General features: G+C 41.8%; 1 protein-coding gene across 1 annotated transcript in view; it reads left to right on the top strand.

The window, feature by feature from the left end:
* Positions 1-27084, top strand: part of ARHGEF18 (Rho/Rac guanine nucleotide exchange factor 18) — a 48755-nt gene extending 21671 nt beyond the window's left edge. The window contains exons 11-31 of the mRNA XM_053965795.1: positions 1769-1836; positions 3366-3429; positions 6324-6468; positions 7225-7337; positions 7501-7641; positions 8092-8342; positions 9079-9204; positions 10425-10542; positions 11380-11628; positions 12446-12522; positions 14262-14440; positions 14815-14906; positions 15216-15404; positions 16025-16156; positions 17139-17254; positions 17646-17702; positions 18198-18245; positions 18811-19278; positions 19963-20287; positions 21992-22114; positions 22207-27084. Of these exons, the coding sequence (XP_053821770.1) occupies positions 1769-1836; positions 3366-3429; positions 6324-6468; positions 7225-7337; positions 7501-7641; positions 8092-8342; positions 9079-9204; positions 10425-10542; positions 11380-11628; positions 12446-12522; positions 14262-14440; positions 14815-14906; positions 15216-15404; positions 16025-16156; positions 17139-17254; positions 17646-17702; positions 18198-18245; positions 18811-19278; positions 19963-20287; positions 21992-22114; positions 22207-22367 (3242 nt within the window). The 3' untranslated portion in view covers positions 22368-27084. The remainder of the gene's footprint in view (positions 1-1768; positions 1837-3365; positions 3430-6323; positions 6469-7224; positions 7338-7500; positions 7642-8091; positions 8343-9078; positions 9205-10424; positions 10543-11379; positions 11629-12445; positions 12523-14261; positions 14441-14814; positions 14907-15215; positions 15405-16024; positions 16157-17138; positions 17255-17645; positions 17703-18197; positions 18246-18810; positions 19279-19962; positions 20288-21991; positions 22115-22206) is intronic.
* Positions 27085-27350: the final 266 nt, after the last annotated feature.

Below are 27350 nucleotides of genomic sequence, written 5' to 3'. Positions count from 1 at the left end.
GTCCTACTAATCATTGATAGGAAAAGAATTACTGAATGCAATCACTGAAAATGGGTAAATGTTGGGGAATATGAATATCTAGTTGAAATTTGATATTTCTAGATGACTATATTACAGAATTCTAGATGAGTTACATGGATTTCAGGACTGTGTGGGAAGACATTGGCTGTAGGAACATTGGGTATCCATGGGGCTGCCCTGAAGGGAACCCATCTGTGAGCACCACTTGAAGCCAACCCAGCCTGACGTCATGGAGAATTTTCTCTATTTCCTTTTGTGCAGTGATTTTTGTCCTACAGTTCGTTTCTTTGTCTCAGGAGAAAAGGGATTTCCATTGTCAACTACTTGTTTGTTGTTGAGGCATGTCTTTTTACAAGCTCCTCATTCCCTTGTGGTAGGTGGAGGCCTTCCCATTGCTGAAATAATGAATATATTTGTTATTCTCCACACAGTTTTAATAAGTGATAATTTCGATAGATTTTTCTCGTGCATTTGCAGAGGCACATACATTTGAAATCAGATGTGGTGCCTTTTGGTTTGTGGCGTGGGGTGTGGTAGCAGTAGGAATATCCCAAATAAGAGAAGTTGTGGGAGGTGGTAGTTTTTGTGGAGGTTTTTTTTTTTCGTGTGGCAGGCACTTGGGAGCAGAACTCTGCAGTTCATTTCTCACACTTGGGGAAGTTGTGTAACATGTGAGCATCTTGCAGATCTGTGCACTCAGTCTTTCTCTCGGTCTTGTTTTTATTAATTTATTTGTGTTTAAAGCCAAGAAAGTATTTTGGACCTGTTCTCTGGCTTTTGCTGAAATTATGGAAAACACAAGTGAGCATCTCTCTAGCTTAGCCAGGAGCCTTAAAGCAGATCCAGTCCTGGCGCCAGGCAGGGGTGGTTCTGAAGGGACCTTAAATAGTTTTTCCTCTGTGCTTTAAACATAAACTGGCTTTTCTCTAGCAGATATGGTGTTCATCTTTCCAGTTTTGTTCTATTTCTCTTTTAACAGGCATGTCTGGCAAAAGGGAAATCCCAGTGTCCTTTACTGAGTTGTTGGTGTCCTGCTTTGCTTTTGATGAAGGATCTTGTTTTATAGATGGGCAGAAAGGCTGCAGAAAATATTTGGCACTATCAGTTCCCCTTCCTGTTTTCTCAATAAGTAGTTATCAGGAGGAAAGAAAAAAAAGGAGATTGGATCTTATTACACTAGTAATAGTTTTATGGCTTTTGAGTGAGAGGACTGCTTTGGTTCCTGTATCTGGGAACAATTCCTTTGTGCAGCTGGAAGGGTGGTAATGCTGTGGTGCTGGTAATGCTCTGATAATTCTGGAGAGTGTTTTGATCTTTAATTTACTGTAGTTACTGCAGCTCCCAGCAATAGTCCATGCAGAAAGGCAGCTATTCCTGTGGAGCCAAAGAATTGCTGCCTCCTTGATTGGTATCAATTTTGGATGGAGAGACATGGTAATGGCCTTTGCAAAGATGAGGAAAGCTGTGCTCCACCGAGTGGAGGTTGGGCAGAAAACTGCTCGTGCATTCCAGAGTGGCTCTTGGTTCTTGCATGTGTGAATTGCACTCAGTGGTGCAGTCTTACTGAAAAAACTTCAGGGTTTGGTATAAAATCAAGACCAGAACATGCACAACAAGGATGCTTGCCACAACACCTGAGCTTACTCTGCACCTCTTCCAAAATTAAGATCCTTTGTGTGCCTTTATTCCTTTTCCTAGACAGGAAAGAAGAATAATTAAGATTTTTTTGTGTGTGTGTGCATTTCAGATTGTGCAGTGAATGTCCACAAGAACTGCAAGAGTTTGCTGACTGAATGCAGCAGCATCAGACCCAAGGTGGGCTTTAACATTTGTTCTTCTTTTATAATAACAAGGCTTGACATGGTAAGTTTAATTTATGCAAGTGGTTTAATTTGCAGTACAGAATCTTGCCCTACGTCTTTGAGGCATGAAGTAGTTATTAAGTTGTTGTTGTAGTAATTAATGGTAATGTGTGGAGGGAAAATAAAGTGAAACATTTTATTGCTGTACTGTGAATTCCTTAGCCTGTGTCCCAGAACTGTGACTAACCCTAAGAGTGCTCAAACTTTTTGAGGAATATAATTGAATTATATGGTACCTTTGAATGTTGTGCCATCTCAGAACTGATGGACGAGCATGAGGGGTGGAAGGGAATTTGGTTGTAACAGTTGCATTTTATTTCTAAGCTGGAAAATGCAGAATAAGTGGTTTCATTTGGGAACTGTGATGAACTTGGTCTTGCTATGCTCTTTTTTTTTTTCTCTCTGTCACCATGGTGCCTGTGATTGCATGTAAGGTCACAGGTTGTTTCACATAGATGTCTATCTGTTGGGTTTTTTTTGTTCTGGTATTGGTTTTGAAAATCATTTCCTCCTCCTTATAACTAATAATACTTGAGGGAGTTTTAGTTTGTTTTAACCTGCAAGTGCTGATGATTTCAGAGACTGATAGCAGATTAGGGAGTACTGTGAGGGGGGAAAAGAGAGAGCAGAGCAGCTCAGACCTGAGCAATTAGAGGTTAGAGGAAGTGTGTTCAGCCATTGGTGATATAGAATGTAACTCTTCTGGGGGCAGAAATGTTCTTGTGGGGGTTTTGATATATAATTTTAAACATCTCAGGGCATTGTGAATTTTCCTTTTCAACTGAAAAATTCACTTGCTCTGATGCTTTCATTTCCACTCTTCACCACCACCCAGAGCTTCATGGTTGAATCAGCCCTGAGAAACCACTCCTGCAGAGAGCCGAGAGGGAGTGGTGGCACAAAATGGGGTGAAGAATTCAGTCAGAAATGGGAACCCCAAAGGGAAGCTCCCCAAAAGCCATTTGTTACAGCCTGTATTATTTATTTGTTTAATTTCTTTGACTCTTTGATGACTTGTATCTCAATGGTTTTTAATGTCCTAGTGTTGCAAGAAGGATGAAGTTTAGCAAAGATTACCAAAGATGCAATTTGAAATGGACAGCCTGAATTTTGGTTCAGAGTAGCTGGATTAGTTTAGTCAGTATTACTAGGAACTAAACTACAGCAAAGTGAAGACTGTCAACGTGAAGGGGTTGCTTTTATCTCATAAATTAATTATCATAGCTTCAATTCAGCTGTAGTTTCAGTTTTGGTTCTATTTCAGCCTGATTTATACTTTGTGGAATTTAATACAAAGACTTAATGTCTCTTATGTCATTCGTCTGACACATGAAAAAATCAAAGCTGTTATTGTGTTAAATCTTTTATGTTCTCAGTGAACATCTTCACTTACAATTAATGCTATAGGATAGGAAAAATATGATTCATTTTGGACTGAAAGTTTGGTCTGGATGTGTAAGAATATTGTATTTTTTCCTATAGCAGAAAGATTTGCAGCACAGACCTTCTGGATCTCCACAAAGTTCGCCCCAGTGCATTTCCCCAGGTTTGTACTAAAGAATGATTTCTGTGCTCAAGGCTTATCTGTTCAATTGCATTTTTTTTTCTTTAATATGTTTTAAAGGCTATACACGGTGTGTTATTGAAGTATAGAGAAGGTCTCTTTTAATAAGATGGTTTCATTTTTTTTTCTATTGGGAATGGCTTAGAGGCTCCTAGCAATCTCCTGTGTGTTTTTATCTTTTTATCTTTTTATTTTTCTTTATATCTTCTTGCTGTGTAACCTCAAAATATCATGGTGAAAAGGGATCAATAAGCTCGTTTTTCATTGATTGTCTATTCTCTGGCCTCTGAAAAGACTAGAACTGTGAACTTTGTTTTACATCAGATTTTCATAATTGTCTATTTAAAACTTGCCTGCAGCTAGTGGTTGCTAGAAATCTCTAAGACAAGCTAGCACTAATGGTCTAAACATAAATCTTTGTTGAAACAAAATGAGGAAAAAGGATCTGTGAGGAAAAAAAAACCAAGAAGAAAGAGCATCTGTACTGCAGCATAGACTTTGAAATATCTTTTTGCTCCTGGAAAAAGACCATCCCAGTCACAAGTGTATTAAATAGCATTTTAATTTTACAAGATGTTACAAGGGGTGCATTAACAGAGCAGGTGAGTGTCAAACACAGCTGACTTGGATGTCTGAGCATCACTCTGGGTGTTTCAGGTGTTTTCAGGTACCATTTGCATTGCAAGGTGTCCTCTTCATTAAATGATTCTTCCCAAGAGGCAGCACAGGGGATAATTGTTATGAGGAGATAAGTGGCTGCTTGCATTACCCAGAATGGGTCTGTGCATTTAGGAGAAAGTGCAGAGACTAAAATAGGAAGCAAGGGCTAATGAAAATGGGAGAAGTTGTCTGTAGGGCTGGTCTGTGTGAGGGGAGCAGCGATCGATGTGGGGCACAGCAGTGTGCAGACAGTGCTAATTGAACTCAGAAAATGGCTTGTGGGCTGTGCAGGCTCTGCTAGGCAGACAGTACTCATTCTCCTTAGTCAAAAGCAGAAGCTGGAAATTAAAGGAACAGCTAATAGCCTGGGCATTGTATGTTGCTAGCCACAGCATAGCCCTGCAGACTGCATTGCCCAGCAAAAAACCCCAAAGATATTGTCTCAATGTAAAAGAAAAATTAATTTTTCAGAGAGGTATAAACTGTGTTGTGTGTCCCCATCCCTGTCCCCTTGTTTTGCCTCTGGAGATTTTTAGTTCTGGCCTATCCTTGTGTAACAGAACTTTATGTTCCTGGCTTGTGGAGCACAGAAAGAGAACTTGGTGGCAAACAATTTCAATACTTCCCCAAATCGAAACATAGGGACATTGGTTATTAAGCTTTTGTTTAAGAAATCTGACTGGGCAAATCTTTCAGACATTTAATTAGTCTCCTTTTGGGGCTTGGAGAGGATGGAAAGGACTCGGTTTACCCAGTTTGGTGTAGACTGACAATGTACTGTGTGTGTAGCCAGGAGGTTTCAAACCCAAACTGGTTTTGGGAAAAGTATTTCCAGCAGGAGAAGATGTGATGTAATTTCTATTAAATGTCATTGATGAGATCTCCCCTGCAGCCCCAAAACAATTCTTCTGTCAGTGAAGATGAAATGAGAGACAAGCAGGTATAGAGCAGGGATATGAAAAAATGTGGAAAAACCAGTTTCATGACAAGAACCACAAATACCTTGATTTAACTGTGCTTCACTGAGAAGGCAGAAGTGGGAGAGAGAATTATTAGTGAAGGTACACTAAGGAGGGCAGGCTGAAAAAGGGGAACTTTTAGGGCTGGGTGGACACGAGTGTTTTTACTAGAAAAGCCTTATCTGGGAACTGGAGACCCCCTTGAACTGCTGCAGCAGCAGCCCCTGGTCCTGGAGCAGCTTCCTGGACATGGGACTGGGAGAGGAGCTGGGTCTGTCCCTGCAGAAACAGAGCCCTGGGTTCAGGGATCCTTGAGATCCCACTCCCATGTCCTTAAAAGCTCTTTGAAAAAGGGCACTACAGCCCTTGTCAGGGATCAATTCTAAAGATTGTCTGGCTGAGTCTTCATCTTTGACTTCCCTGAAGTTCCTTTTTTTAAAAGGATGTATTTTGTCTCCCGTTCCTTATCATTTATTACAGACATTAGTACTAAATAATTATATCCATTTTTTATAAGTCTATTACAGGCTTCCACATATTGTGTAATAGTGATTAAAGTTTCAAATATCTTTCCAGTTCACAGTCTGTCTAGATTTAAAAAGCATTAAAAAGCTGCAGTATTAAAATTAAATTTAGCTCAGGTATCTATTATGTGCAGTGTGTGTGCATGCAGATATAAATTGCTGTGAGCAGTAAGGATTGCAAAGTACTTGTGGGTTTTTTTCCTGTGATCTCTGATTTTTCTTGTTTGCCATGAAATGTTCTGTGCCCTTATACGGTGGGGTGTGAATAATTGTGTGTAGGTTCTGGTGTTTTACTAAAGGAGAAGATACTTTGCAATTTCCACACTAAATGGGCACAGTAGGGACCAATTTCCTGCACTTCAGACCTGCTGATTTAGCCAATACAGTAAGTTAAGTGGCAGCTTTACATTTCTAGAAGGATCACAGGTAGTATAAAAACAGAGCATCTCTGGGGCCACTTTACTGTGCCAGGTCTGAGGGCAGCCAGTGGTGAGCATGGGGAATACAAATTCAAAAAGCAGCGGCAGAAGCAATGCGATTCCAGCTCACCCCGAGCTGTCTTTTTGTGGTTCCTTTTCAAGAAAATGGAATGAGAATGTTTTTTTGGACAATGAGCTCCTGACATCCAAGATCCTGTCAGTTCTCCGTCCGCATTCCGAGCGAGGGCTGAGAGCAGGCGAGCTGCAGTGCACGCCTCATTTTCTGAGTACCAATTCCATTTTTGCCTCTTTAGCCACTTCTCTGAAGGAGCAGCCCCGAAGTCTTCTCCTGGGAGCGGATGGCACCCCAGCACTGTCCCGGAACCTCGGGATGACTATCGCCCAAAGAGGACATCCCCAGCCTTCACTGAACACTGCTGGAGCTGTTAATAAATTTGGGTGAGTAAAATGCTTCTCTTCTAATCCACTTGGCTTCAGATGCCCCCCACCTCACCAGTGTGAAAAGAAAAATGAGAACTTGTGTCTTTTTTCCAAGCTCAAAGGAGTTTTATTGAGCTTTTAATTCTGAAAGTTTTTTCCCTGACAAATGCTTTTTTTTTTCCTTTTTTTTTTTCTTTAGTCCCTCTGTCCTGTGTCACAAAAGATATTGTGTAAAATAGTGCAGTATTTGAGTGTTTCTGTCTAGATTATGGTTTTCATGGATGTATTTGTCTTGAGAACTGCTGTGAAATTCAGTAATCTCATCTGAGTTCAGCTATTCTAGGTTGGGCTGGTGCTGACTGGTGTAGGAGGCAATAGTGTTTTAAATTGCTGAATACCTTCATTAAAATAGTAGGCAAACTCAAGGCTATCTGCTGATTTAAGTAGCTATTTACTTTTGATGTGCCCCAGTTATACTCCCTTCCCAGTGAAAGTGCCCTTTGTACTCTGAACTGGCTGTGGCTTGTCACCAGGTGATGTCCTTGTAAACTGTCATACCAGAAGTTACAAGCTTTGCTCATGCTGCTCTAATTAAACTGCAGTATTTCAGTGTTGGAGTTGCTAAATTGATTTAATTAATTTGTTTAAAGAGTGCAGTGATATCTTTTATTTATTTATTGTAAGATAATTGCACTGTAGTTTAGGGAAGATGCTTGTTAAAGAAGTTGGATTTTTTTTTTTAATTGTTCTGGTCTAATTTCTTTGGCCATTTAGGCTAATTTCAGGAGACATGGATGAAGGGGATTCAGGCTTTGTAAAATTTAAGCAGACTTCAGATGATGTTATCTCGCTTGCACCTTCAACAGCAGACTCCATTTTTCTGGAAGGTATGGAATTTCTGTGCTTTTCAGGATTGTTATGCAACTTCTCCCACGGGTTTGAAAGCAGCATTGAGGTGTTTTTTCCTCTTGTTGTTGTTACTGATGGTAAACAGGGATATGGTGAGAAACAGTTTAATAATAATTGAAATTGAATGTGCTTTTGGTCTAGATGCATATTCTGTGTCCCTCCGGAGTGAAATAGAAACAGATGCTCATGAGTTTGAGGCAGAGTCTTGGAGTGTTGCAGTGGAACAGCCTTATGCAAAAAAGCAAAGGAAAGACGTTATAAAAAGACAAGATGTCATTTATGGTAAGAGTATTTGTTATTCTTAAAACTTCTTCTATTTCATAGTGCCACTGTTGTGAAACAAAGGAGAAATAATTTTTGTTGGTTCCCATTTTGACTCGTGTTTGAAAACTAAAACTGAGGGAAAGTTTTCCAGTCTGTTACCTGCATTAATGTATGTAATTCCTTGTGTGAATGCCTTTAAGCATCCCATGGGTTTCAGCAGGGCTCTGTAAGCAGCAAAGCCCAGCTGTACAATTAGGGAACAGCTCAACTGTCACTGGGAGATGTCCTTAAATAAGTAGGGTCAGTCACTGCTGCATTGGGACATTAGCAAGGCAAATTTAGGAGCTTCATGAGTGATGCAAAGACTGTAGTGAAAAAGTTGATTGTGGCTTTCAGAGCCTGCTCTTATATCTCACTGCACAGCATATAAATGACTTTTGATTTTATTTCTGTATTTCACTTGCCCAGAACTAATGCAGACTGAAATGCACCATGTTAGGACATTGAAAATAATGCTGAAGGTGTACTCCAAAGCCATGAGAGAGGAGCTGCAATTCTCAAATGCAGTCATCAACAAGCTCTTTCCCTGTGTGGATGAGCTGCTGGAGATGCACGGGCAATTCCTGCTCCAGCTGAAGGAGAGACGAAAGGAATCCTTGGAAGAAGGCAGTGACAGAAATTATATAATACAGAACATTGGAGACCTCTTGGTAAAACAGGTGTGAATTAAATCCTACCAATGATGTTGACACTATAAAGCTTCTAAAAAGCTACCTGTGAGGGTAAAGTTATGTGATGCAAAGATTGATTTCATCCTGGGTTTATGGTTCTCTTCCCAGTTAATGTGGGAGCATGATTCCCAGGAATATATCTAGTCACAAGTAACATGAAATGGTCATTAAATGTTCTTTGGGCATGCACATATACACCTTGTGGGATATGTGACTTGTGTGGTTCCATTTTTCATCTATTCCAAGAGTAAGGTAACATTTTCCTAGTGTCCATTCCAAACTTGGCTCTCTTTCAGATAAAGCCAAACTTCTTCATTTTGATCTTTTAAAAGTGCAGTCAGGATCTTTGAACTCATGGCAGCTTTAGCACCATTCTGGCATGGAGTGGATGCAGCAATTTCTGTAATATACCATGACCTTTTTTTTTCTTTTGCCCTTCAACTTTTACAGTTCACAGACTTTTTAAGTGCAGAGATCCAGAAATCCTTTTTAAAAATTCTCATAATTACAACCATTCTCATAATTAAAACCATCATTTAATATTTGGTTATCTTGTGGTATTCCAAGCCCTCACATGTCACACTGCATAAATCTCTCATTTCTGGTACAGAAGAAATTGAAACACAGGAGAAATGTTTTAGAAACTGTCTTAAACCTGGAGTTTATGGTGGAGGTAGGTTTACTCTGAATGATTCGTGTCTTTCATTCTTCTATTTCCAATTAGTTTTCAGGTGAAAATGGGGAGAGAATGAAAGAAAAATATGGTGTGTTCTGTTGTGGACACAATGAAGCTGTTAGCCATTACAAAGACCTGCTCCAAAGCAATAAGAAGTTCCAAAACTTAATAAAGGTAAACAGTAACCAGAAGTCTCCTATTCTGACTATGCAAAATATACTTCTCTGCTTTGGGGTTTGTTTTGTACTTGATGATCCCTCAAATGTGAATGAGCAGGGTTAGAGGCATATTCTCATCATTTGGTGGGTTGTGAGCTTCTTGTATTTTAGATCTTCTGAGCTACTTGGAGACAAAACCACAATTAGCAAGTGTTACCTTTGAGGCAGGCTCTTGAGAGCACCCAGGACTGGGTAATAGACTATTTGTTCAATTCAGGGCTCTGTCCTGCTGTGTGGCCATCAGGATAAATTGGTTTGTTAATAAATTAAATCAATGATAAATGCTGTTGATGAGCTGCTGTAGAAAAAGCATGGACTCTTAGTCAGGTTTTGCTCACGCCATCATCTTTCCAAACCCAGAAGATTGGCTCCAGGGTGGTTTACTGCACACTCTAACGTGCAGTCAATAGGAAGGGCTTAAGAGACACGGCCCAAGTGGAAGCTGTAACCTGAATCTCAGGTGGCTTTGCAGAGGCCTAAATATTCTCATTTTCCAGTCACCAGTAAGTGATACTGTGTGAACTTTCCAGCTTAGCTCTGTACTTACAGCTCATCTTAGCCAGGCGCCTTTAAAGTGGGAGCCCTTCACTTCCAAGGAACTAAATAAGTGACCAGAGTTTTAAAACATGTAGCTTCAGTCCTTGTAGAGAAAGATCTTGGTACTGTGTTCTCCAGCTGTGTGCTGTACCTGCAGTCAGATTAACTGGTGCTTTACAGTCCTCCATTCCTAAACAGGAATGTGTTTCTGTGGGTCAGGCTATTGGGGAGCATACAGTGGTAAAAGAAACACTTAATTCCTTTGTTATTGATCTAATTTGACTGGTAGGTGGTTGGATCTGGTTTTAAAACCACAGAGCTTTTCTATGTATTTAAGGTCTGACCCTGTTATAAAGTGTGATCAGTTAGCAATAGGCAGTCAGTTCAGATTTGGAAGTTTCCCTGATTGACTCCACATTTAGTTAACAGTAGTTGAAAACAGTACCTAAGATATTTTCCAGTAATAAAGGCAATTTTTTGAATGCTATCAGGAGTTTTGCTTTAGTAGAAGAGTGCAACTAATTTCATGGTGCTGTGTCTTATGTGCAGAAGTGTTTTGTGGCAGAAGGCATGTGAAGGGAGAGGGAGCTGGAAGAGTACAATGCACAGTGGGTGTGACGAGTTTCTCTTGTTCTCTAGAAAATTGGGAACTGTTCCATCGTGAGGAGGTTGGGTGTTCAGGAGTGCATCCTCCTGGTCACCCAGCGCATCACCAAATACCCAGTCCTGGTGGAGCGGATCATTCAGAACACAGAAGGTGGGATGGTTCCTGGGAGCCTCACAGTGGTCTGTTGGTCCTTTTTCTGCCATGCATGTTCTTACCTCAGACAGGCTGTTGCCTGCTTTCTCACTTCTCTGTTGGCTGATGATGCCAGATCAGTCTCACCTCAGAGAGTCAAGAGAATCACAGAATGGTTTAGGTTAGAAGAGACCTTGAAGTTCATCTCATTCTACCCCGTGCCATGGGCAGGGACACCTTCCACTGTGCCAGGTTGTTCCAAGCCTATCCAACCTTGGACACTTCAGGGGCTGAGGGGCAGCCACAGCTTCTCTGGGCACCCTGTGCCAGGGCCTCCCCACCCTCACAGTGGGGAATTTCTTCCCAATATCCCATCTAACCGTGCCCTTTTTCAGCTTAAAGCCAATCCCCCTTGTCCTGTCACTCCAGGCCCTTGTTAAATAGTCTCTCTCCATCTTTCCTGTAGGCTCCCTTCAGGCCACACTTAGCTCACTCTGAAATTTCTCTTCTCCAGGCTGGACAATCCCAATTCTCCTCGCCTCTCCTCAGAGGAGAAGAGAAGCATTTAAAGTCTGCAGCCACAAACCCATAGTAGTTAAACCTGTTGGTTCATTTGCTTTTCAGAGCTTTAGGTTATTATATTTTATTTTTAAATAAACAAAATGTTTAATAAAATAAAATTTTATAATAAAATAAAATAAAAATTTAAATAATAAAATTTTAAAATATTTTCTTTTTCTTAGAAAATACTGTTAGGCGTCCAGTATGGAGCCCTTATGCTAAAATACACTTGGATGTCTCATGTCTTGTATTCCAGAGTTGAAAATGTGGCTGACTGCTTCTCTTTTCCCTTAGCTGGAACTAGAGATTACGAAGATCTGACCCAGGCCCTTGGTTTAATTAAGGACACCATCACCCATGTAGATGCCATGGTAAATGAGTGTGAGAAGGGGCAGCGACTCAAGGAGATCATGCACAAAATGGAGCTGAAATCATCTGGGAAATGCAAGAATGGGCTTTTGTTCCGGAAGGATGACATGGGCCAGAGGCGGCTCCTCCTGGATGGGATGCTGTACTGGAAAGCTGCATCAGGGAGGCTCAAAGGTACAGCACCAGCACGGGCAAAAACACAACTGGGAAACAAGATTTATGTTGGGTTTTTTTTTTAGTAACTGTTTATTACTGATCGATTGGGTATAAAATAAGATGACAATAACCTGCTTGTTTAATAGGATATTGGAGGAAATAGCACTTGTTCTATTCTTGGCTTGTCCAATAAGCATCTCTGTAATGGTGCATGATAAGTTCCTTATGCTGTTTGCTTATTATCTGGCTGGTCTGCTTCCCAATTCAAGAGGGAAGTCTTCAGATGGATGACAAAGCTTTGAGTCATCCTGACTTTTGTCTCCTGTGGGAAGGCATTATCTTGTGCGAGCTCTGCTTCACACTTTGCAAAACCTGTGTCATGTCAGCCGCATGACACTTAATTCTGCATTTGCCAGAAAATCAAAGCAGTGGCCATCAGGGAATATTTGAGCAGCTTCATTGCTCAGGTGTTCAAGGAGAAGCTTCAGTGGCACAGAGAGTGCAGCCGGGAGTAGGTGGGACCCTGAATGGCTGCAGTTCCAGAAGAATCTGCTGTTGAGAGAGATGTGTTCCTCTGGAGTGCTGGAGTCCATGTGTAGGATGTGTGTGTGGGTGTTCTCAAGCTTTAAATGAGCACTGGTTAAATCAGCTGCTTCTGCATGGTGCAGCCTGGCTGGGGACAGCCCAAGTGGAAGGCAGACCCAGTATTGCAAATGGTGACATGCTATTCCCTGGCCTACAGGAAATATAAGTTAAGTGATTTTTGGGTCTGGACTGGTCTTTCTTCTTTGAAATACGACTTTCTTTCCTTTTTTTGTCTCTTTTGTTACTGTAGATATTCTGGCAGTCCTGCTCACTGATGTACTGTTGCTTTTACAAGAAAAGGACCAAAAATACACGTTTGCATCTGTGGTAGGTATTGTTCTCTTTATTTAATACATGCACTTAGAGCATTTATGAATACAGTACCTACAGAAGAAACACAGTTAGGGATGTTAGATACTTGTTATAGGAGATTCAGGAAGAAAATTAAGTGGATAAACCAACCAAGTATTATGGAATCACTTTTTCTGAAGCAGTTTTGGTACTTGTTGAATCCTTTCTCCACTCTCCCAGTGCAAAACAGTATTTCCTTGCATTGGCCAGTTGTAGCTGCCTCATCTTCCATGGTTTTCACTGTTTCTCTTCTTGTGCTGTGACTTTCCTTTTCACTGAACTGTGTTAGGCTGAGATTTTGTACACAATGTCATGGACATTGCATATGCTAGAACTTTGCTTTGAAAAACACTTGCAAATAAATAAATCCTGCTTCTGTTTAGCGTGCAGGGAAAGAATCTGCCATCTCAGGGCCATGGGAACTGTGGTCATAGTGCCCTGAGATTTACTAGGGGCAGAGAACTTTCCTGAAATACATGGAATGAGCACTAAATGCAGATGTTACTACTGCAGCATTCCAGAACATTCAGTGAATTCACTTGCTTTTCTAGGGCATTTCCACAGGTGTCCTCAGAGAAGTTAATTTGTACATTTTGTCCTGATCTAGTTCACTGATGGCTGTTGTAGAACCTGTAGCAGAGAAACTCTTTTATGTAATTGTTTTCTTGGATGTATTTTTTTTTTCAAGACATTAACATTAGAGCTGAATTCTAATGGCAAAAGCTATTTTTGTGACCTCAGGGCTGTACAAACAACTGCTTTTCAATTACCCTGCTCCTAATGCACTGAACAGGGTGCTGTGTGGTGGATTTTTTTCCCTCTGGAAACGTGCTCTACACTTAGAGTCTGACCATTTTTTTTTGCATCTCTGTATGTGTACAGTTCATTTGAAATTTAATATCAGTTCTCCATAAATAAATCAAGTGAGGGAGCAAATGGATCTGCTCAGTGATTCTGTTTTTCCAGTGACCTCTGTTTGCGGCTGGAATTGCAGTACAGCTGCTCAGAGAAGCTGGCAGAAGCTGGTGTTCCTGGTGTTTGCTTCACACTTCAGTTCTCTTATCATGGCTCTAGATTATTCTGTGAGGGTTCAGCAGTCACAAAGAGCTGCTTCATCCTGGGAAGGAACTTTCTAGGCTGCATAAGTTGGAGCTGTGCTGTAGGAAACCTAGACAGGTTTTTAGTAACTAATATCCCTCCTGTAAGTGTGTTTTCACTACAAAGGCTGACAGCTAATCCAGTTAATCCTCATTATACAATACACTACTTGTCACCTGATGTCATTTTTTTTATCAGCACCTCTGTTTTATTTCTTTTGGAGCCAACTTAAAACCCCTAACACTTCCTCCTGTTCTCTCCTTTCAGTTCACAATGCGTCATTAAGGTTTTTGTTTTCTTTTTCAAATTTTGGGGTTGCCTCCTTTTGAGCAAAATTTTTTGAGCCTGTTCTTGGCTTCTGGGACTCAGTGAGAATCTTTAAATTGACACAGGCTTTGCTGTTCAATCAGGTGTCAAGACCTCTTGTTTCTGACATGTACATTCTTAATTCCATGTTTTCATTGATCAAATGACAGCATCAGAAGTGTCATGTGAAAAGGTCAGAGTTATTTCATGATGTTACAGCTCCTGGTGGCTCTGGATAAACAGGAAGAGGAGGCAGCTAGGAAACACAATTCCTAAAGAAAACATCTGATGTACTGTATTTTATTTTACAGGACTCTAAGCCACCAGTTATCTCACTGCAAAAATTGATTGTGAGAGAGGTAGCTAATGAGGAAAAGGCAATGTTCTTAATTAGCGCTTCCTTAAAAGGACCAGAAATGTATGAAATTCACACCAGCTCCAAAGAGGAGAGGAATTCCTGGATGGCACACATCCGCAGGGCTGTGGAGAGGTAAGGGAGGGGGAAAAGCAGGAGCCTGATTTCTTGCTTGTCTTCTATTCACAGGTGTAAATTTATCTTTAAAATCCATTTGACTCTCCACAAACTTTCTTTGTAAGAAAGTTTTCAGTGTGCAATTCTGTTTGTGTTCATTGGGAAAAAAACACTGATAAAGATGAAATATAAACTAGTCAAAGACCTTATTCTGCTTTTATTAAAAAAAAAGGGCTCACTGATGTCGAATGCAACAGTGCTTTGGAAAAGGGAGGAAAATTGACAACCAGGATAAACCACAACTGAGGCAAAAGCTTCAAGTTGAATCCTGAGATGGTTTTAAATTGTCTCACGTGCAAATCAAACATAAATCTGTCTTTCCCTTTGGACAGCTGTCCTGATGAGGAAGGAGGAACATTTAATGAACCTGAAGCAGAGAGGAGGCAGGCTGAAGCAAGAGCTGCAAAGTTAAAAGATTTTCAAGGTAATGACTTAGTTATATATTCTACAAGCTGCTTCTCAGCATTATTTGTGATTTATGGCTGTCTAATTCTTTATCAAGATATGATCAAGTTTCTCCTTCATATGTCTTTCAAGGTGGTGTAAGATTCTGTAGAAATAGTGGCTAAAGAAGTCTAGTAAGCTTTGTCTGCTCCATAAGTTCTCTCCTTAACTGTTAATTATATCTCTGCGTTTGATGCTCTGGCCATAAAATGAATGATAATCTCCCAAATTGAACACAGTTCTGTGACAGTGACAAGGAAGGCAGGACTGAATTTGTTTCTTCCTTCAGAGCGTTTGAACATGAAAGATGACCTGATTCTGCAAAGTCTCACTGAGAAGCAACAGATCTATCTGGAAATGTCTGAGGTGAATGGCTTTGAAGACCATTCCCAAGGATCCCGAGCCAGGCTGCTTCTTCGGGGGGATATCTCAGAGAATCTGCAAGGAGAGGCGATTCTGAAGTCTGCAGTGACTGAAGGTGAATGGAATGTGGGAATGTGTGGGCATTCACTCAGGTGCTGGGGTGGGGTTAAGCACCCAGGATCTAAGTACAGGCCCTGAAAATCATCCTGTAATAACATAATGCTTTTATGTAACACGGTTCAAACTTCCTCGTTCTCAGAACCAGTCTGCAAGAAAGGTGAAGTGCATTTGTGGGTTTAGGTAGAAGACCTGCACAGCTTGGATTGTTTTATTTTTAAGGATCAACCAGTGGAATCTTAGGATGAATCTGTTCAGAAAGGGTAACAGTGTGCTCTAATACCACACAGTCCTGAAATGTAATATTATAGGAGGATTATCTATTAAAAACAGCCTGTCTAAAGATAGTATGTTTAGAAAGAAAATAAGCCCAAACATAGTATCTATTTTAAAAAGTAAAGAAAAAACAAACACTCAAGGTTTGATAATCTTAACTGGCAATTAAGGAAGAGCTCATGTTCATATGAAGAGCCTGTCATGCAGAGCTACTCACAAAGGAAAATTCATCTGTACTGGAAGACATCTCAGACTGCCTGAACTTACAGGACTCATTAGCACGATAACTTGTATTGCTGCATAGACAAGGCTGTTTACATGACATGTTCTCCTCTTCCCCAGCTGAAAATCTCCAGGACTTTATCTTCACTCACTTTGGCAGTGCATCCTGTCAGCCTGAGGATGGCTCAGGACTCCCCCGGAGAGCAGAGACCTTTGGAGGATATGACAGTAGTCCCTCAATTTCAAGTAAAAGTAAGAAAGGGAACACTCAGCATTCTTCTGACCTTTTTACTGTGGTTACTGTACAGAGAATAAGAACAAGAAATTGAGGCTCTCATATAAGGAAGCTTCACCAGGCTCTAAAAAGGAAGATCAGAGCAAATCTCCAGCATGTTGGATCTTTTGCTCCTCATACCAACACTAGAGAGCAGAGTAGGGCTCTCAGTGTTATGCTAAGGGCATTACTGTAACCCATTCTTTATAATTGCCACAGTTCCACACAGAACTTTAATTTTGTTAAAAAAAAAAATAAGCTTGACCTGAAAACCTGGAAAATTTGAATTCAGCTGTCTGCTTTCATTATGACAAGAACACTTTTTTTCACTTTGTATCTGCACAGTCACTAGAGGTTTGCTGAATCCTTAGGTAATATAAATTGTCCTTTTGGCACAGATGATTTATTAGTTAATTAATGAAATAAGAGGAAAGACCAGATACTATTTATCTCCATTTTTGCTTCATGCATTAATTGAAAAAGTGAATGGCCCTTATTTCACTGGTGGTTAATCTCTAGAGCACTTTCTGATGTCTCTGAAAGGCTCCATACAGCTGTCATGTACTTTTTACAGGAGGGAATCCATCTCCCCATACCTTCTTCCACACTCACAGTGGTACTGCAGTATTCCTGCTGACCAGTATTCCATGTCATGAACTTGCACTTCTGGGAGCTGATTATTTTCATGCAGACATTGTGGTTGCTTCACTTAAAATAGCGTAATGTAATTTGAACTTACCCTCCCTATTTATCTTAACCCGGTCTTCTCAAGTTTTTAAACTTTTTTGAGCAGACATGTGTGTCATTGTTGCCTGATCTTCCACTTGGGATCAGCATGGAGAAGTCATGTAGTTGCATTTTGGTTCAAAGTCAGCATATTTTTCTGCTTCTTCTGGTACTCACTGAGTTATCCCAGGCCCTGTGCTGGTGTGAGTTCCTCATACTCCTCTCCTCTTTCAGGTGGCAGGAAGAGCAGTGGTGGTGACCACAGGCAGTGGGACTGGAGGGGCCCTGCACTGAGTTCAGATGTGCAGCTCCATGACCCCTCTTCTGATGCAGAAGAAGGATCTCAAACTGTATGTTGAGCTTATGAGGGATTTAAATGCTTTTCCTTGTGTTTCTCATCATGATAGTGGTGCAGAACAAATCTCACAAAGTTAAAGTTGTCATAGCTGGCAGGGCTGGACTGGAGCAGCTTTGTCTGTAAAATTACTTGACTCTATTAAGGATGTTTTGTGGTAGCTCAGCACTTGAGAGGCAAGATAATTCAGTTTTCCATTTGCTCTTTTGATGCTGTCCCATTAACACAGGCTTTAATCACCACACTGCTGTTCATCTTGGCTTATGAACTCAGTATTTTTGATGTGTGTCCCTCAGTGCATGGGAGCAATCCCAGCCCTTTCTGGCAGCACTGCCAGTGCCCAGCTATTGTCCCTAGCACAAATGTTGGTTTTGTCTCCCTTACAGAGCGATGGCACGAGGCTGGATGACAGCAGTGGTGTTCAGCCCACTGTAGAGTCTCAGGTATGTTATTTCTGCTATTAAGAAATCCAATGGCAAGTAGCCATAGTGTAATAATAGCATGTAAAATCAAACCAAACCACCCCCAAAAATCAGTGTTTGTAATGTCTGTGGAACCCAACACATTAACAGCTCACTGGCCAAACTTGCCTCTGAATCCCTGTGAGGTCTGTACCTGTGCAGTGATTCAGTGCTGGGGCACGGGAGGAAGTGATGGTTAAAGAGTTCAGGTGAGGAAAAGATGATGAAGACCTCTCTGTGGAATCCCAGGGAGATTTGTTGGGCACTGATTCACATCTGCACAAGGATAATGAACTGAAATTCCTTGTGCCTGCATATTGGCTTTTGCTATCTAGAGTACTGTGGTGGCCATGCTTCCATTGTGTGTCTTTTTGTACAGATACCATGCATTATTTTTACTGCTAAAAATAAAAAAAAAGTCTAAAGCCTCAAAACAGAGTTCTGCTCAAGTGCCTAATGTTTTTTCCTCCTCTTCAGCTTGTCCAAAGGATACAGACGCTGTTGCAGTTGCTCTTCAGTCTTCAGGTAAACCACTATGTACTATCCAAGAGACTTGTTAAGCACTAAATGTAATAAAATTTATGCAAGTGTGGAGAGGAGCTACCTTGAAAATACCCCCTAAAGCTGGAGTGAAGCACAGAATTTAGACCTGTGACTCAAGGAAACTGTGCCTGGTATTTTGGAGGAAGTGTTAGAACTGTTGTCTTAAGTAATTATTTCCTTTTTCCTGCTCACTTAATTATTTTCCTGCTTTGAGCTCTATCTGCTCTCTGTGCTCATTGTTCATACAAGTGTGTATGAATTAGTTGTTTTTACTGTTACCTTGTAATCAGCAATATTTTCACTGGCTAGATTCAGAGTAACAATTCTAGGTGCAAGAAATGTCCAGTTTGACACACATAAACATAATTTATTTGCTTGGCCATCTTCAATGTCGTATCAGTCACCATGGGCTGCACAAGCTGGAATTAAGATATGCTCTGGAAGAAAAAGACTCTGTAGCCTCACCTGGTAGATGCTGTTGTCTCCTGCTTAGCTGTGCATGTTTTTTGAACCTGGGTGCCTCATGCTGCACTTTTATCCCCTCCAGGCTGTGATATCTCAGCAGGACAGCTACATCGAGGTGCAGCGAGCCACCATGGCAGACCGGGAGAAGCAGTACCGGCTGCAGTCCACCCGGGGGAATCTGCTGCTGGAGCAGGAGAAGCAGCGGAACTTTGAAAAGCAGAGGGAAGAGCTGATGAACGTCCAGAAGCTCCAGAGCCAGCTGAAGCTGGAGCAGCAGCGCCTGGAGCGGGAGAGGAGCCGGCAGCAGAGGGAATTTGAACTCACGGAAGCGCGGCTGCAGGAGCGCGCGGAGGAGATGCGGCAGCTGCGGGAGAGGCTGAGCCAGGACAGGGAAGAGCTGGAGAGGCAGAGGGAGGCCTACCAGCACGACCTGGAGAGGCTGCGGGAAGCCCAGAGAGCTGTGGAGAAGGAGAGGGAGCGCCTGGATCAGCTAAAGAAGCTGAAGAAGCAGAACACAGTGTCCGGCACCTTCTCCCCGGAAATGGGCCAGGTGAGGGATTGGTTTTCTCAGTTTTATTCCTGTTAACCCACTTGCCTCTGGATGAAGGTTGCACTTGCTGCAGCACCAGCCTGTTTCTGCCTTTCGCTGGGCTACTCAAACCATCACCTGAAGTAGCTGGTGATGGCTGCTCTCACAGAAATCAGAGCTTGGCAGTTTCCCAGTGTCTGTGAAGTACCACCCAGATGTCTGGTAATAAGAATATATTTTAAAAAGATAGAAATGGAGAATAAGTTGTTTTCAATTGTGGCTGACTGAGTAGTTTTCAAATTCAGGAACTTGTAGGCAAATGATTGCAGAAGCTGTGCTACATCAACAGCATTTTGTACAGTTGATTTCAAAAAACATTTCTTGTGCTTTAAACAGAAATGTGGAGGTCTAATTAAATTGGTTCATTGAAACATTCTTAAAGTCCTGCTTTCTCTCTGCTCTGTCATCACCCCATGCAGTCTGCTCTTTCCTAGGTGCACTGTTAAGCAGTTTGGAGCTGCTGATGTTCTTTTCAGTGTCCAAGGACTTATACCTTGCTCTTCTTTCTGTTCCCCAGGAACCTTTAGGCTTTGTCTACCCTGTTTTGCTTTGCACTAGGTCTTGGGGCTGGGGATGGTCTCTCCTCCTTGTGCTGGAGAGGATGAAAATCCCCATTTGACTTCGAATGCCTTTTTCCTCTTGCAGAGCCAGATGATCAGTCATTCCATCAGCTTCAATGGAGAAGGGGTGGAACCATCTGCAGCTGGCTCCAAATCCTCAGTGAGAGTGAGCTCGGTGGCCGGGCTGGAATACCTGGAGCGGCCGGACCTGGTCCGCAGGGACAGCACCACCCTGGAGAACCGGCCCTCCCTGAAGAACGAAGTGCCAATTCATCTCCTGAGTGCAACCAACCAGATCCAGAAACCAGCTGCAGTCCAGCAGCAGATCCCCACCAAGCTGGCCACCTTCACAAAAGGAAGCAAGGAGAAAGGTGGCAAGAACAAAGCATCTCATAGGACAGATAGTTCAGGTATGTGTGATTTTAAGTCAGTTTAAATGTGTTTCTGATCTCCACCAGGATCACAGGGAGACAGAACCCTGCAGTTAAACCTCTGTATGAAACCCAGAAATTAATATGCTACAAGTTATTAGTGTGTTTGCTGCAGTTAAAAAGCTCTTAACCTCCTAAAATCCTGTTAGGAGTTCTATGTCTATACTATATGAATTGGAAATAAAACCCAAAGGGATAATGTTGAAAACAGAGTTGTGTATTCCAACACAATAGAATGGTGGTGAGAGGTTGTAAACCTGGATGTAAAATCTTCTTGTCTAACTGTAGTGTTAAAGAAAAAGAGCAAAACCCTAAAAAAAAAAAAAAGGAAGCTGTTGTGCATGAGTAAAATGTTTTGAGGCTGGCTTAGCCTTTTCTTGCTGTCTGTCCAGAGTTGTAGGGACATTGAATGCAGTGCTTTTCTTAGCACCAGTCAGTCATTAAATAGAGATCTCCAGGCCAAAATTGAGATGCTGTGTGTGTTGTAGAGTTGAAAGGGACTAATTTTGTCACAAATAGAAGCAAGTAAAAATGCAGTTATCCTGTTCTGGTGTAATTTTTGCTTCTAACTTCTGGGTACTGGAGGAGTGATCTTTGCCAATGACAGACACACTAAAAACCATTTTATCTCTACCACTTAAAGTAGCCCCACTGCCAGCTTAGGGGAATGGCCTGTAATTTTAAGTTACAAAATTATCTTTTTAGCATTGTGCCAGATTCAGACTTGGCAAGCTTGTCCATCTCTCTGCACTGCCACAGAGGACTCGGGGCCAAACCTGACAGAGAGAGATCAGGGGAGTGGTTTTGGCACATTGCAGAAACATCTGTCTCTGTCGTGCATAAAGTTTAGTGCTTTTGCAAACTTGCTTATGGTTTTGCACATAAATGAAGCCTGTATCCTCTTACCCTGCATAACAAATGCTGGTAATATAAAGTTCTAATGCCACATCTCCCCGGTTTATTTCTAATAGCTCTTACATAATGGTCTCTGCAGTGGAAATTGACTTAATGGTGTTTTTCTGTAATTTATATGAAAGGTATAAACCACTAATATATTGGTCTCTATTCTCTTGTGAGCATTAGTGGGCTTGTTATGCCCATGTGTGGATCTTAGAATAAAATGGAACAAAACTTTCTGTACCAGAGGCAAAATGCTGTGTACTGAATTTGGGTTTTGTGACATGTAAGGAATGTGTATTGAAAGAGAGAAGTTCTTCAGATCCAGAATAGCTATTTCATGAACTGCTTTCATTGTTGAAGCTAAGAAACTGGGAGGCTGTAACACCAGAATCAGTGGGCTGTGCTGCTGAGCAGCTGTGAGACAGATGGAGAGCAGAGACAAAAGTTCTTCACAGCTCTGCATCTTAGAAGTAGCACAAATGGCCATTTGCTATTTGAATTCTACACACAAAGATATTTTTTTTTTCCTCTCTGATGTGCTTGATGATACTGGGTTTTAAATCTGAGATTGTCAGGGTCTGCCAGTAACTGAACTAGAAGTCTCAAGGAAAAGTATTCATAGTTTAAACAGCTGAAGAGAAAATTTAAGTAGGAGCCGTTCTTTGTGGTTTTGCAGCTTTCTTGGGTGTGTAAAGGTGTCAGTACAGTGGCCCCAGCATGAAGCAGTGACATTTGTGAAGTGCTGCTCGCCTCAAGTACTAATTTATGAAATATTTTCTTCAGCCTCTGTTGATCAGAAGCAGCTGCTTCCCCCCAGGCTTGCTGGACGAGAGGAGGCTGTCCTGAGAGGCAGGCGGTCAGCGAGTCCATCCCTCCCAAGCAGCCAGACCACTGCATTCCAGCCAGGTATGCCTTGACCAACTTGCCTGTCCATGGAAGTGCCACAGGCTCTCTCTGCAGTGTCATGAATATGTCTTCTTCCATTTTTTCCCCTCTAGAACTGTATGGCCCTACAGATGCTCAGCCAGAAGCACTTTCATCTGCCTCAGCGACCCTCTTCAAGCCCAATAACGTTCAGGTTCAGCCCCTGGTGCCCTCTCAGCCCAGTCTGTTGAATGTGCAAGATGATACCAGCAAAGAAGATGTCATTTTCTTCTAATTGTTTGCATTTGAAGATGAATCACCTGACACACTGTTTCAAGAACTCAGGCCCCAGTGTGCACCGTGATGGAGACCCGACACGGATGTCTTCTGATCCCTGCCCAGTTACTACAAGCAAGGACCAGACCAGGATTACTGTCCTGCTTTGCTGGCTTCTTTGCCAGCAGCTCAGAATGAGGGCACAGTAGTAACAATTTGCTTTAAAATTCTCCAATGTGTTGACACATGGCATGACTATATCAATTCAGAGCATGTTAAAATTCTGACATTTATTGTAATGTGCTCTTTTTGGAGAATGTAACTGTTCATGGGCACCACCTTGTAAATTGTTATCGGTGATGTTGAACCACACAGATTTTTATGTAAAACGTTTTAGTAGTAGGCCCCAGAATGGCTGCAAATTTTTAAATCTGTTTTTCCAGGTCCAGGTCAGTAATGGGTTTTGTGTTGGTAACCAGGTGACAGCAAGCCAGTCCTCTCCCAGCCAGGTGTGCCAGGCACTGTGAACCCAGTGGTACAAGCCCCGTGGCCAGGTACAGTGGAAGAGAAGGTAAGGTGAGCTTCTGACAGCATCTTCAAGGGGCAGGAGCTCCACCTGTTTGTGGAGGAGAAGGGTTGGACGTGTGAGAATTCACAGTGATGATAAGAGTTGGACTGAATGCACATTTCATTGGCCACCAGCGTCACTGGGATCCTGTCTCCCTCTTGGGGACAGCAGTACAGATTCCCAGGCAAACTCCTGAGTTGGTTCAGAATGAACTTAGAGACTTGGATTTTGTTCTTTGCTGAAGACATGTCTATGAAGCGTTGGAATGCAGTAATTTATTGTCTTGTTTAATCCTGTTTTCTGCATCCTTTGTTTGTCTGTTAATTTGTTGGGACTTTACTCCCAGTACCAGAAGATATCAAAGCTGCTGTTACTGTAGAGACTTCTCTGCAGCATCGTGTTAGGAATGAAGGGAATAAGAACTGTTTGGTTTTAGAATTAAAAATAATTATAATAAAAAAATACTCTTAGCTAAACCTGTGTTTAGCTGCTTTCAGCTAAACCAGCTTTGATACCTCTTGTGAAATGGGTCAGTTCTTGATCATGGAATGGTGGTGACATTACGTGTTCTGCTCAAAAAGGCATTATTTCCCTTTGTAGTAATTTGCACAGTCATTTTGTGTTGTGTTTTTCACTCTGTGTCCCAGATTCTTTTCCCACCCTCACCCAAGTATGTGTGTTCTGGTGTGTGTTGAATGTGACTGGTCAGATAATGATGCACAGGAGAGATTGTTCAGGGGTGTTGTTACAGAATTAAAGGAATCAGGATCTCGAAGCTTAGAATCTTGGATGGATACCTTTCAGGACATGATTGATAGTAGCTTTTTTTAATACCTTTAACTGATTTAAAGTGATTTTAGCAGCAGTGGATGGAAGGCCTGGTCAGTTCTCCATCCAGTCTGTTGGAAATGGATCCAGAGGAGTTTGCCAGTCTCCTGAAATCACTGAGCTGTCCCTGTGATTAGTGATGTCTTTAAGGCCATAACTTCTCTTTGCTTGAGAGTTTTAAAATTATTTCAGTAGTTACAGTGCAAGAAACTATCAATTTTCAGCAGAAAACAACAGCAGTTTATATTTTCAAGTGGTGATAATTTGGGTTATTGCCTTCAGATGAGAAATTGAAAAACCCAAATTTACTGGTCAGGGGACAGATAAGCTACAAAATACTAAATAGGTCTTGGGGACAAGCACTCCTGCTGGACCAGTTCTTGGATTTAAGGGTCTTTTTCTTAGCTGAGTGGTGCTGGTACAAACCTGAGGCAGTGGCACTGAGTTCATTGAGAGGAAACTCCAAACTGAATGGCTCCTTACCAGATTGGGGATGCTCCCCCAGACCCCAACAAGTGAAATTGGGCACACTTGGCTTTAATACCAAAGGACTGCTTGGTAAATCAGCAGCACTGCAGAACCTGGAGTGATTGTCAGCAGGAAACAGAGGGGGACTGCTCCACTGGTGATTTGGTGGTGTTGTCTTTGGCGATTAGAACAGAGTTCCACTCCATATTCAGTTTTTGCATTCTAAAAATTTCGTTTGGAATGGAGGGGAATTCTTAAAATCAGTGTAACTCCTGATCCATGCAGCAGTGTGGGATCCAGCAGCTCTGTAGGACTGGCACTGATTTTTCCACTGGGTGATGTGCAGACTCTGGCCCCCTGTAATTTCCTCTGGAAGCAGCAGGAATGCAGAGGATGTTCTCTCCTTCATGCTGTGGTTTGGGCTACTCCTAGTGAAAACTCAGTGCCCCCACTGCCTTAAATTACCAGGTTTTTAGGACTTCTGGCCCAAAGCTAAGTTGCATCAGTGGAGTAAATTACCTCAGCCAAAAAGGGATGTCAGTTTGGATGCTTGGAAGCAATTTTTGGAAACATTTATTTAGGTTTATTTTGTGCCTGTCCAAAAGTATGGGAGGGAGTGTTGGAAGTGCTGGAGCAGCTCATTGGCTGCTTTCTTCTTCTGTGCAATGGACAAATTTGAATATAGAACAGTGACATGGAAAATAAAGTCTGCAGTGAGGTCCCATTTATTTTAATGTTTTAACTTTAACTTTTGGAATACTTCTTGTCAACAGTGCTTAAAATAAGTTTTGTCTGTTAACAAATGGACCCAGGCCTGTGACAGGCCAGGCTGTTGGCTCAAACTCCAGAAGCTCCTTGGAATATGGGTCTTCAATCTGTAGCTGAGAAATGACCTTAGAAGTCATTCTCTGTCCTCAGTGCACGTGTCTGGCTGCAGCTGCCTTTATGAAACCTGTTTGCACCCTGAGCAGAGACGGTGTCTTCTGTCACTTGGGTCAGCCTGGAGAAGGTTTTGGCATTAGCGGGTGCTGTGATACCTCATCGCTACCAGAGTGTGGGCAGGGGGTCCATGGAAGGCTGAGGGAAGCAAGTGAATTCTTTTCTTTTCATGAATATGACTTTCTTTAAATGAATCATGGGTCTCTTTACTTGTGCAAAACTGAATCTGTGAAATTGTTAACACATCGCTCCAGTTGAGTGAACTGGTTTTGGACTCTTCACTCAAATCTTCTTCCTAGAAAAAGAACTCTTCTAGGTGAATTAGTTTGCAAAGTACTGCTGTGTCCTGGGCTAAGTAACCTGCTATTGATTCTGAGTCACATCCTTCCTATTGGACTTTTTGATCACTTCAGCTAAAACTTTCCTTTTAAGTGATTTCTGAGGATTTGACAGTTCAAAATCCTGTACCTCCCAGGTGCCTTTTGGCTTCTTTCTGAGCTGGGGTGTGGAGGAAATGCCAGCACGAGCTTTGAACTGCCGCCCTGTTTGCTTGGTGTCACAGCCTTAAAATTATCAGCATGTTTGTCCTTCAATATTGTGATGTTGCAATGTAGAGGCTGTTTCTATGGTTCTGATTTCAATTTGACTCTGGTGTTAAGGAGGCTTCCTCTTCCTCTTCCCATCTGGAACGTGGCGGTTCCGTGTTCCAGGCTGAGGATGCCTCCATGGCCACTAGTGCTGAGCACAGCTGCCCTGTGTGTGTTGTGGATGCTTCCCTAGTTTTTAACTGTGCTGTCTGTGGATTGTAGCTGTGGCATGTCCCACGAATTGAGATCGCTGATCATCCCCCAGCACGAAGCAGAAGAATTGGTGTTCCTAGAGACGCTTGCTCATCCAGGTACTCGCCTTCCTGCACAGCTAGGAGTCATTCTAAATAATTTGCAGGCAATTTTTGTCTTTCTGAGTAGTGGTCAGTTGATTCTGCATACATGGAGCTTGGTGTTTGTCATTTGCATTTACAATGAGAGTCGAAACTTAAACTAGGAAAGGGTTAAAAATACTTATTTCATTTTACTTCTAACTCTGCGGAATGGGAGCTGAGGCTCCCCGGTGCTGCTCAGTGGAGTCCCTGTGTGTTGTGCCCCCCATGCAAGGGAGTTTGGAGATTTTGTTGTCTTCCCCAGCAGTTCTCACATTTACCAGGAAACAGATCTGCATGCCAGGTTACACAAGTGCTGTAGGCAAAGCAAAGCCTTTCCCCTGCTCTCTCTTCGAGACCAGACCCAACATCTTCGTAACCACTGGCGACTTCATCATCCTCCATCAGCACGTTCCTCTTCAAACAGCATGTGTGAGCTCTGGTTCATAACATTTGTGCCATGTTTATAAATCAGTTTTTTATATTTTTGTACTGAAAGAAATTGGAGCACTTTAGAAAAGTTGATTTCAAATTCCATTTCTGTCTGTAGCCAGAAGGAGATCTCTCATGGGTGTAGATCCTGTTGGTATAACTGCGTGCATCTCACTCAGAGCTGTGAACTCTCTTGACACTCTTTAGTCTTAGGTCTGGTTTCTAGGCCCACCTTGCACTGTAAAGATTTAATAAATAATCATGGTCCATGGTTAAATTGACCATTTTGTTGGGGAAGAGTTTGGTTTTGTTTTTTTGTTAGGGTGTAAACATTGTAAATATTTCCTTTACTGTTGATACTGCAGTAGCAACATCTTTGTAGTCTTTATTTTATTTGTAAAGTTGATGGTTAAATGTTAATATTCTGTTGAATTGTGCACTCTTGATTAATTGTAAACATGATCTTAGCACACCAAATGATGATTTTTACAATGATTGCAATGTTTCTCCACTGAAGGATTTCAGAGCTGCAATAGGACTGAAACCAACTTCTAGCAATAAAAAAAAAGAACATTTAAAAACTGACTGCCTTTATATCTATATAATTATTTATTGTTTTCTGTTTGAGTGAAGATCAAAGCAGCTGCCAATTCTCACGTGCTTCTCATTTTCTACCCTGGACAGAAATAATGTGCCACAGGAACAGAACTGCAACATTTTTCCAAAGGAGAGGACGGAGAGTAAGAGGTGTTCAGTGCAGAATATAAATAGCTGCAGCCCTTGGCAGTGAGGTGAACACCTGAGGGAAAGATCAGCTGCTCCCAAACATCTGAACTCTGCTGGTGAGA

Source organism: Vidua chalybeata, chromosome 27 (assembly GCF_026979565.1).
Source record: "Vidua chalybeata isolate OUT-0048 chromosome 27, bVidCha1 merged haplotype, whole genome shotgun sequence".
Lineage (NCBI taxonomy): Eukaryota > Metazoa > Chordata > Aves > Passeriformes > Viduidae > Vidua > Vidua chalybeata.
The sequence above is the reverse complement of the archived record's forward strand: the minus strand, read 5'-3'. Positions and strand labels throughout refer to the sequence as shown.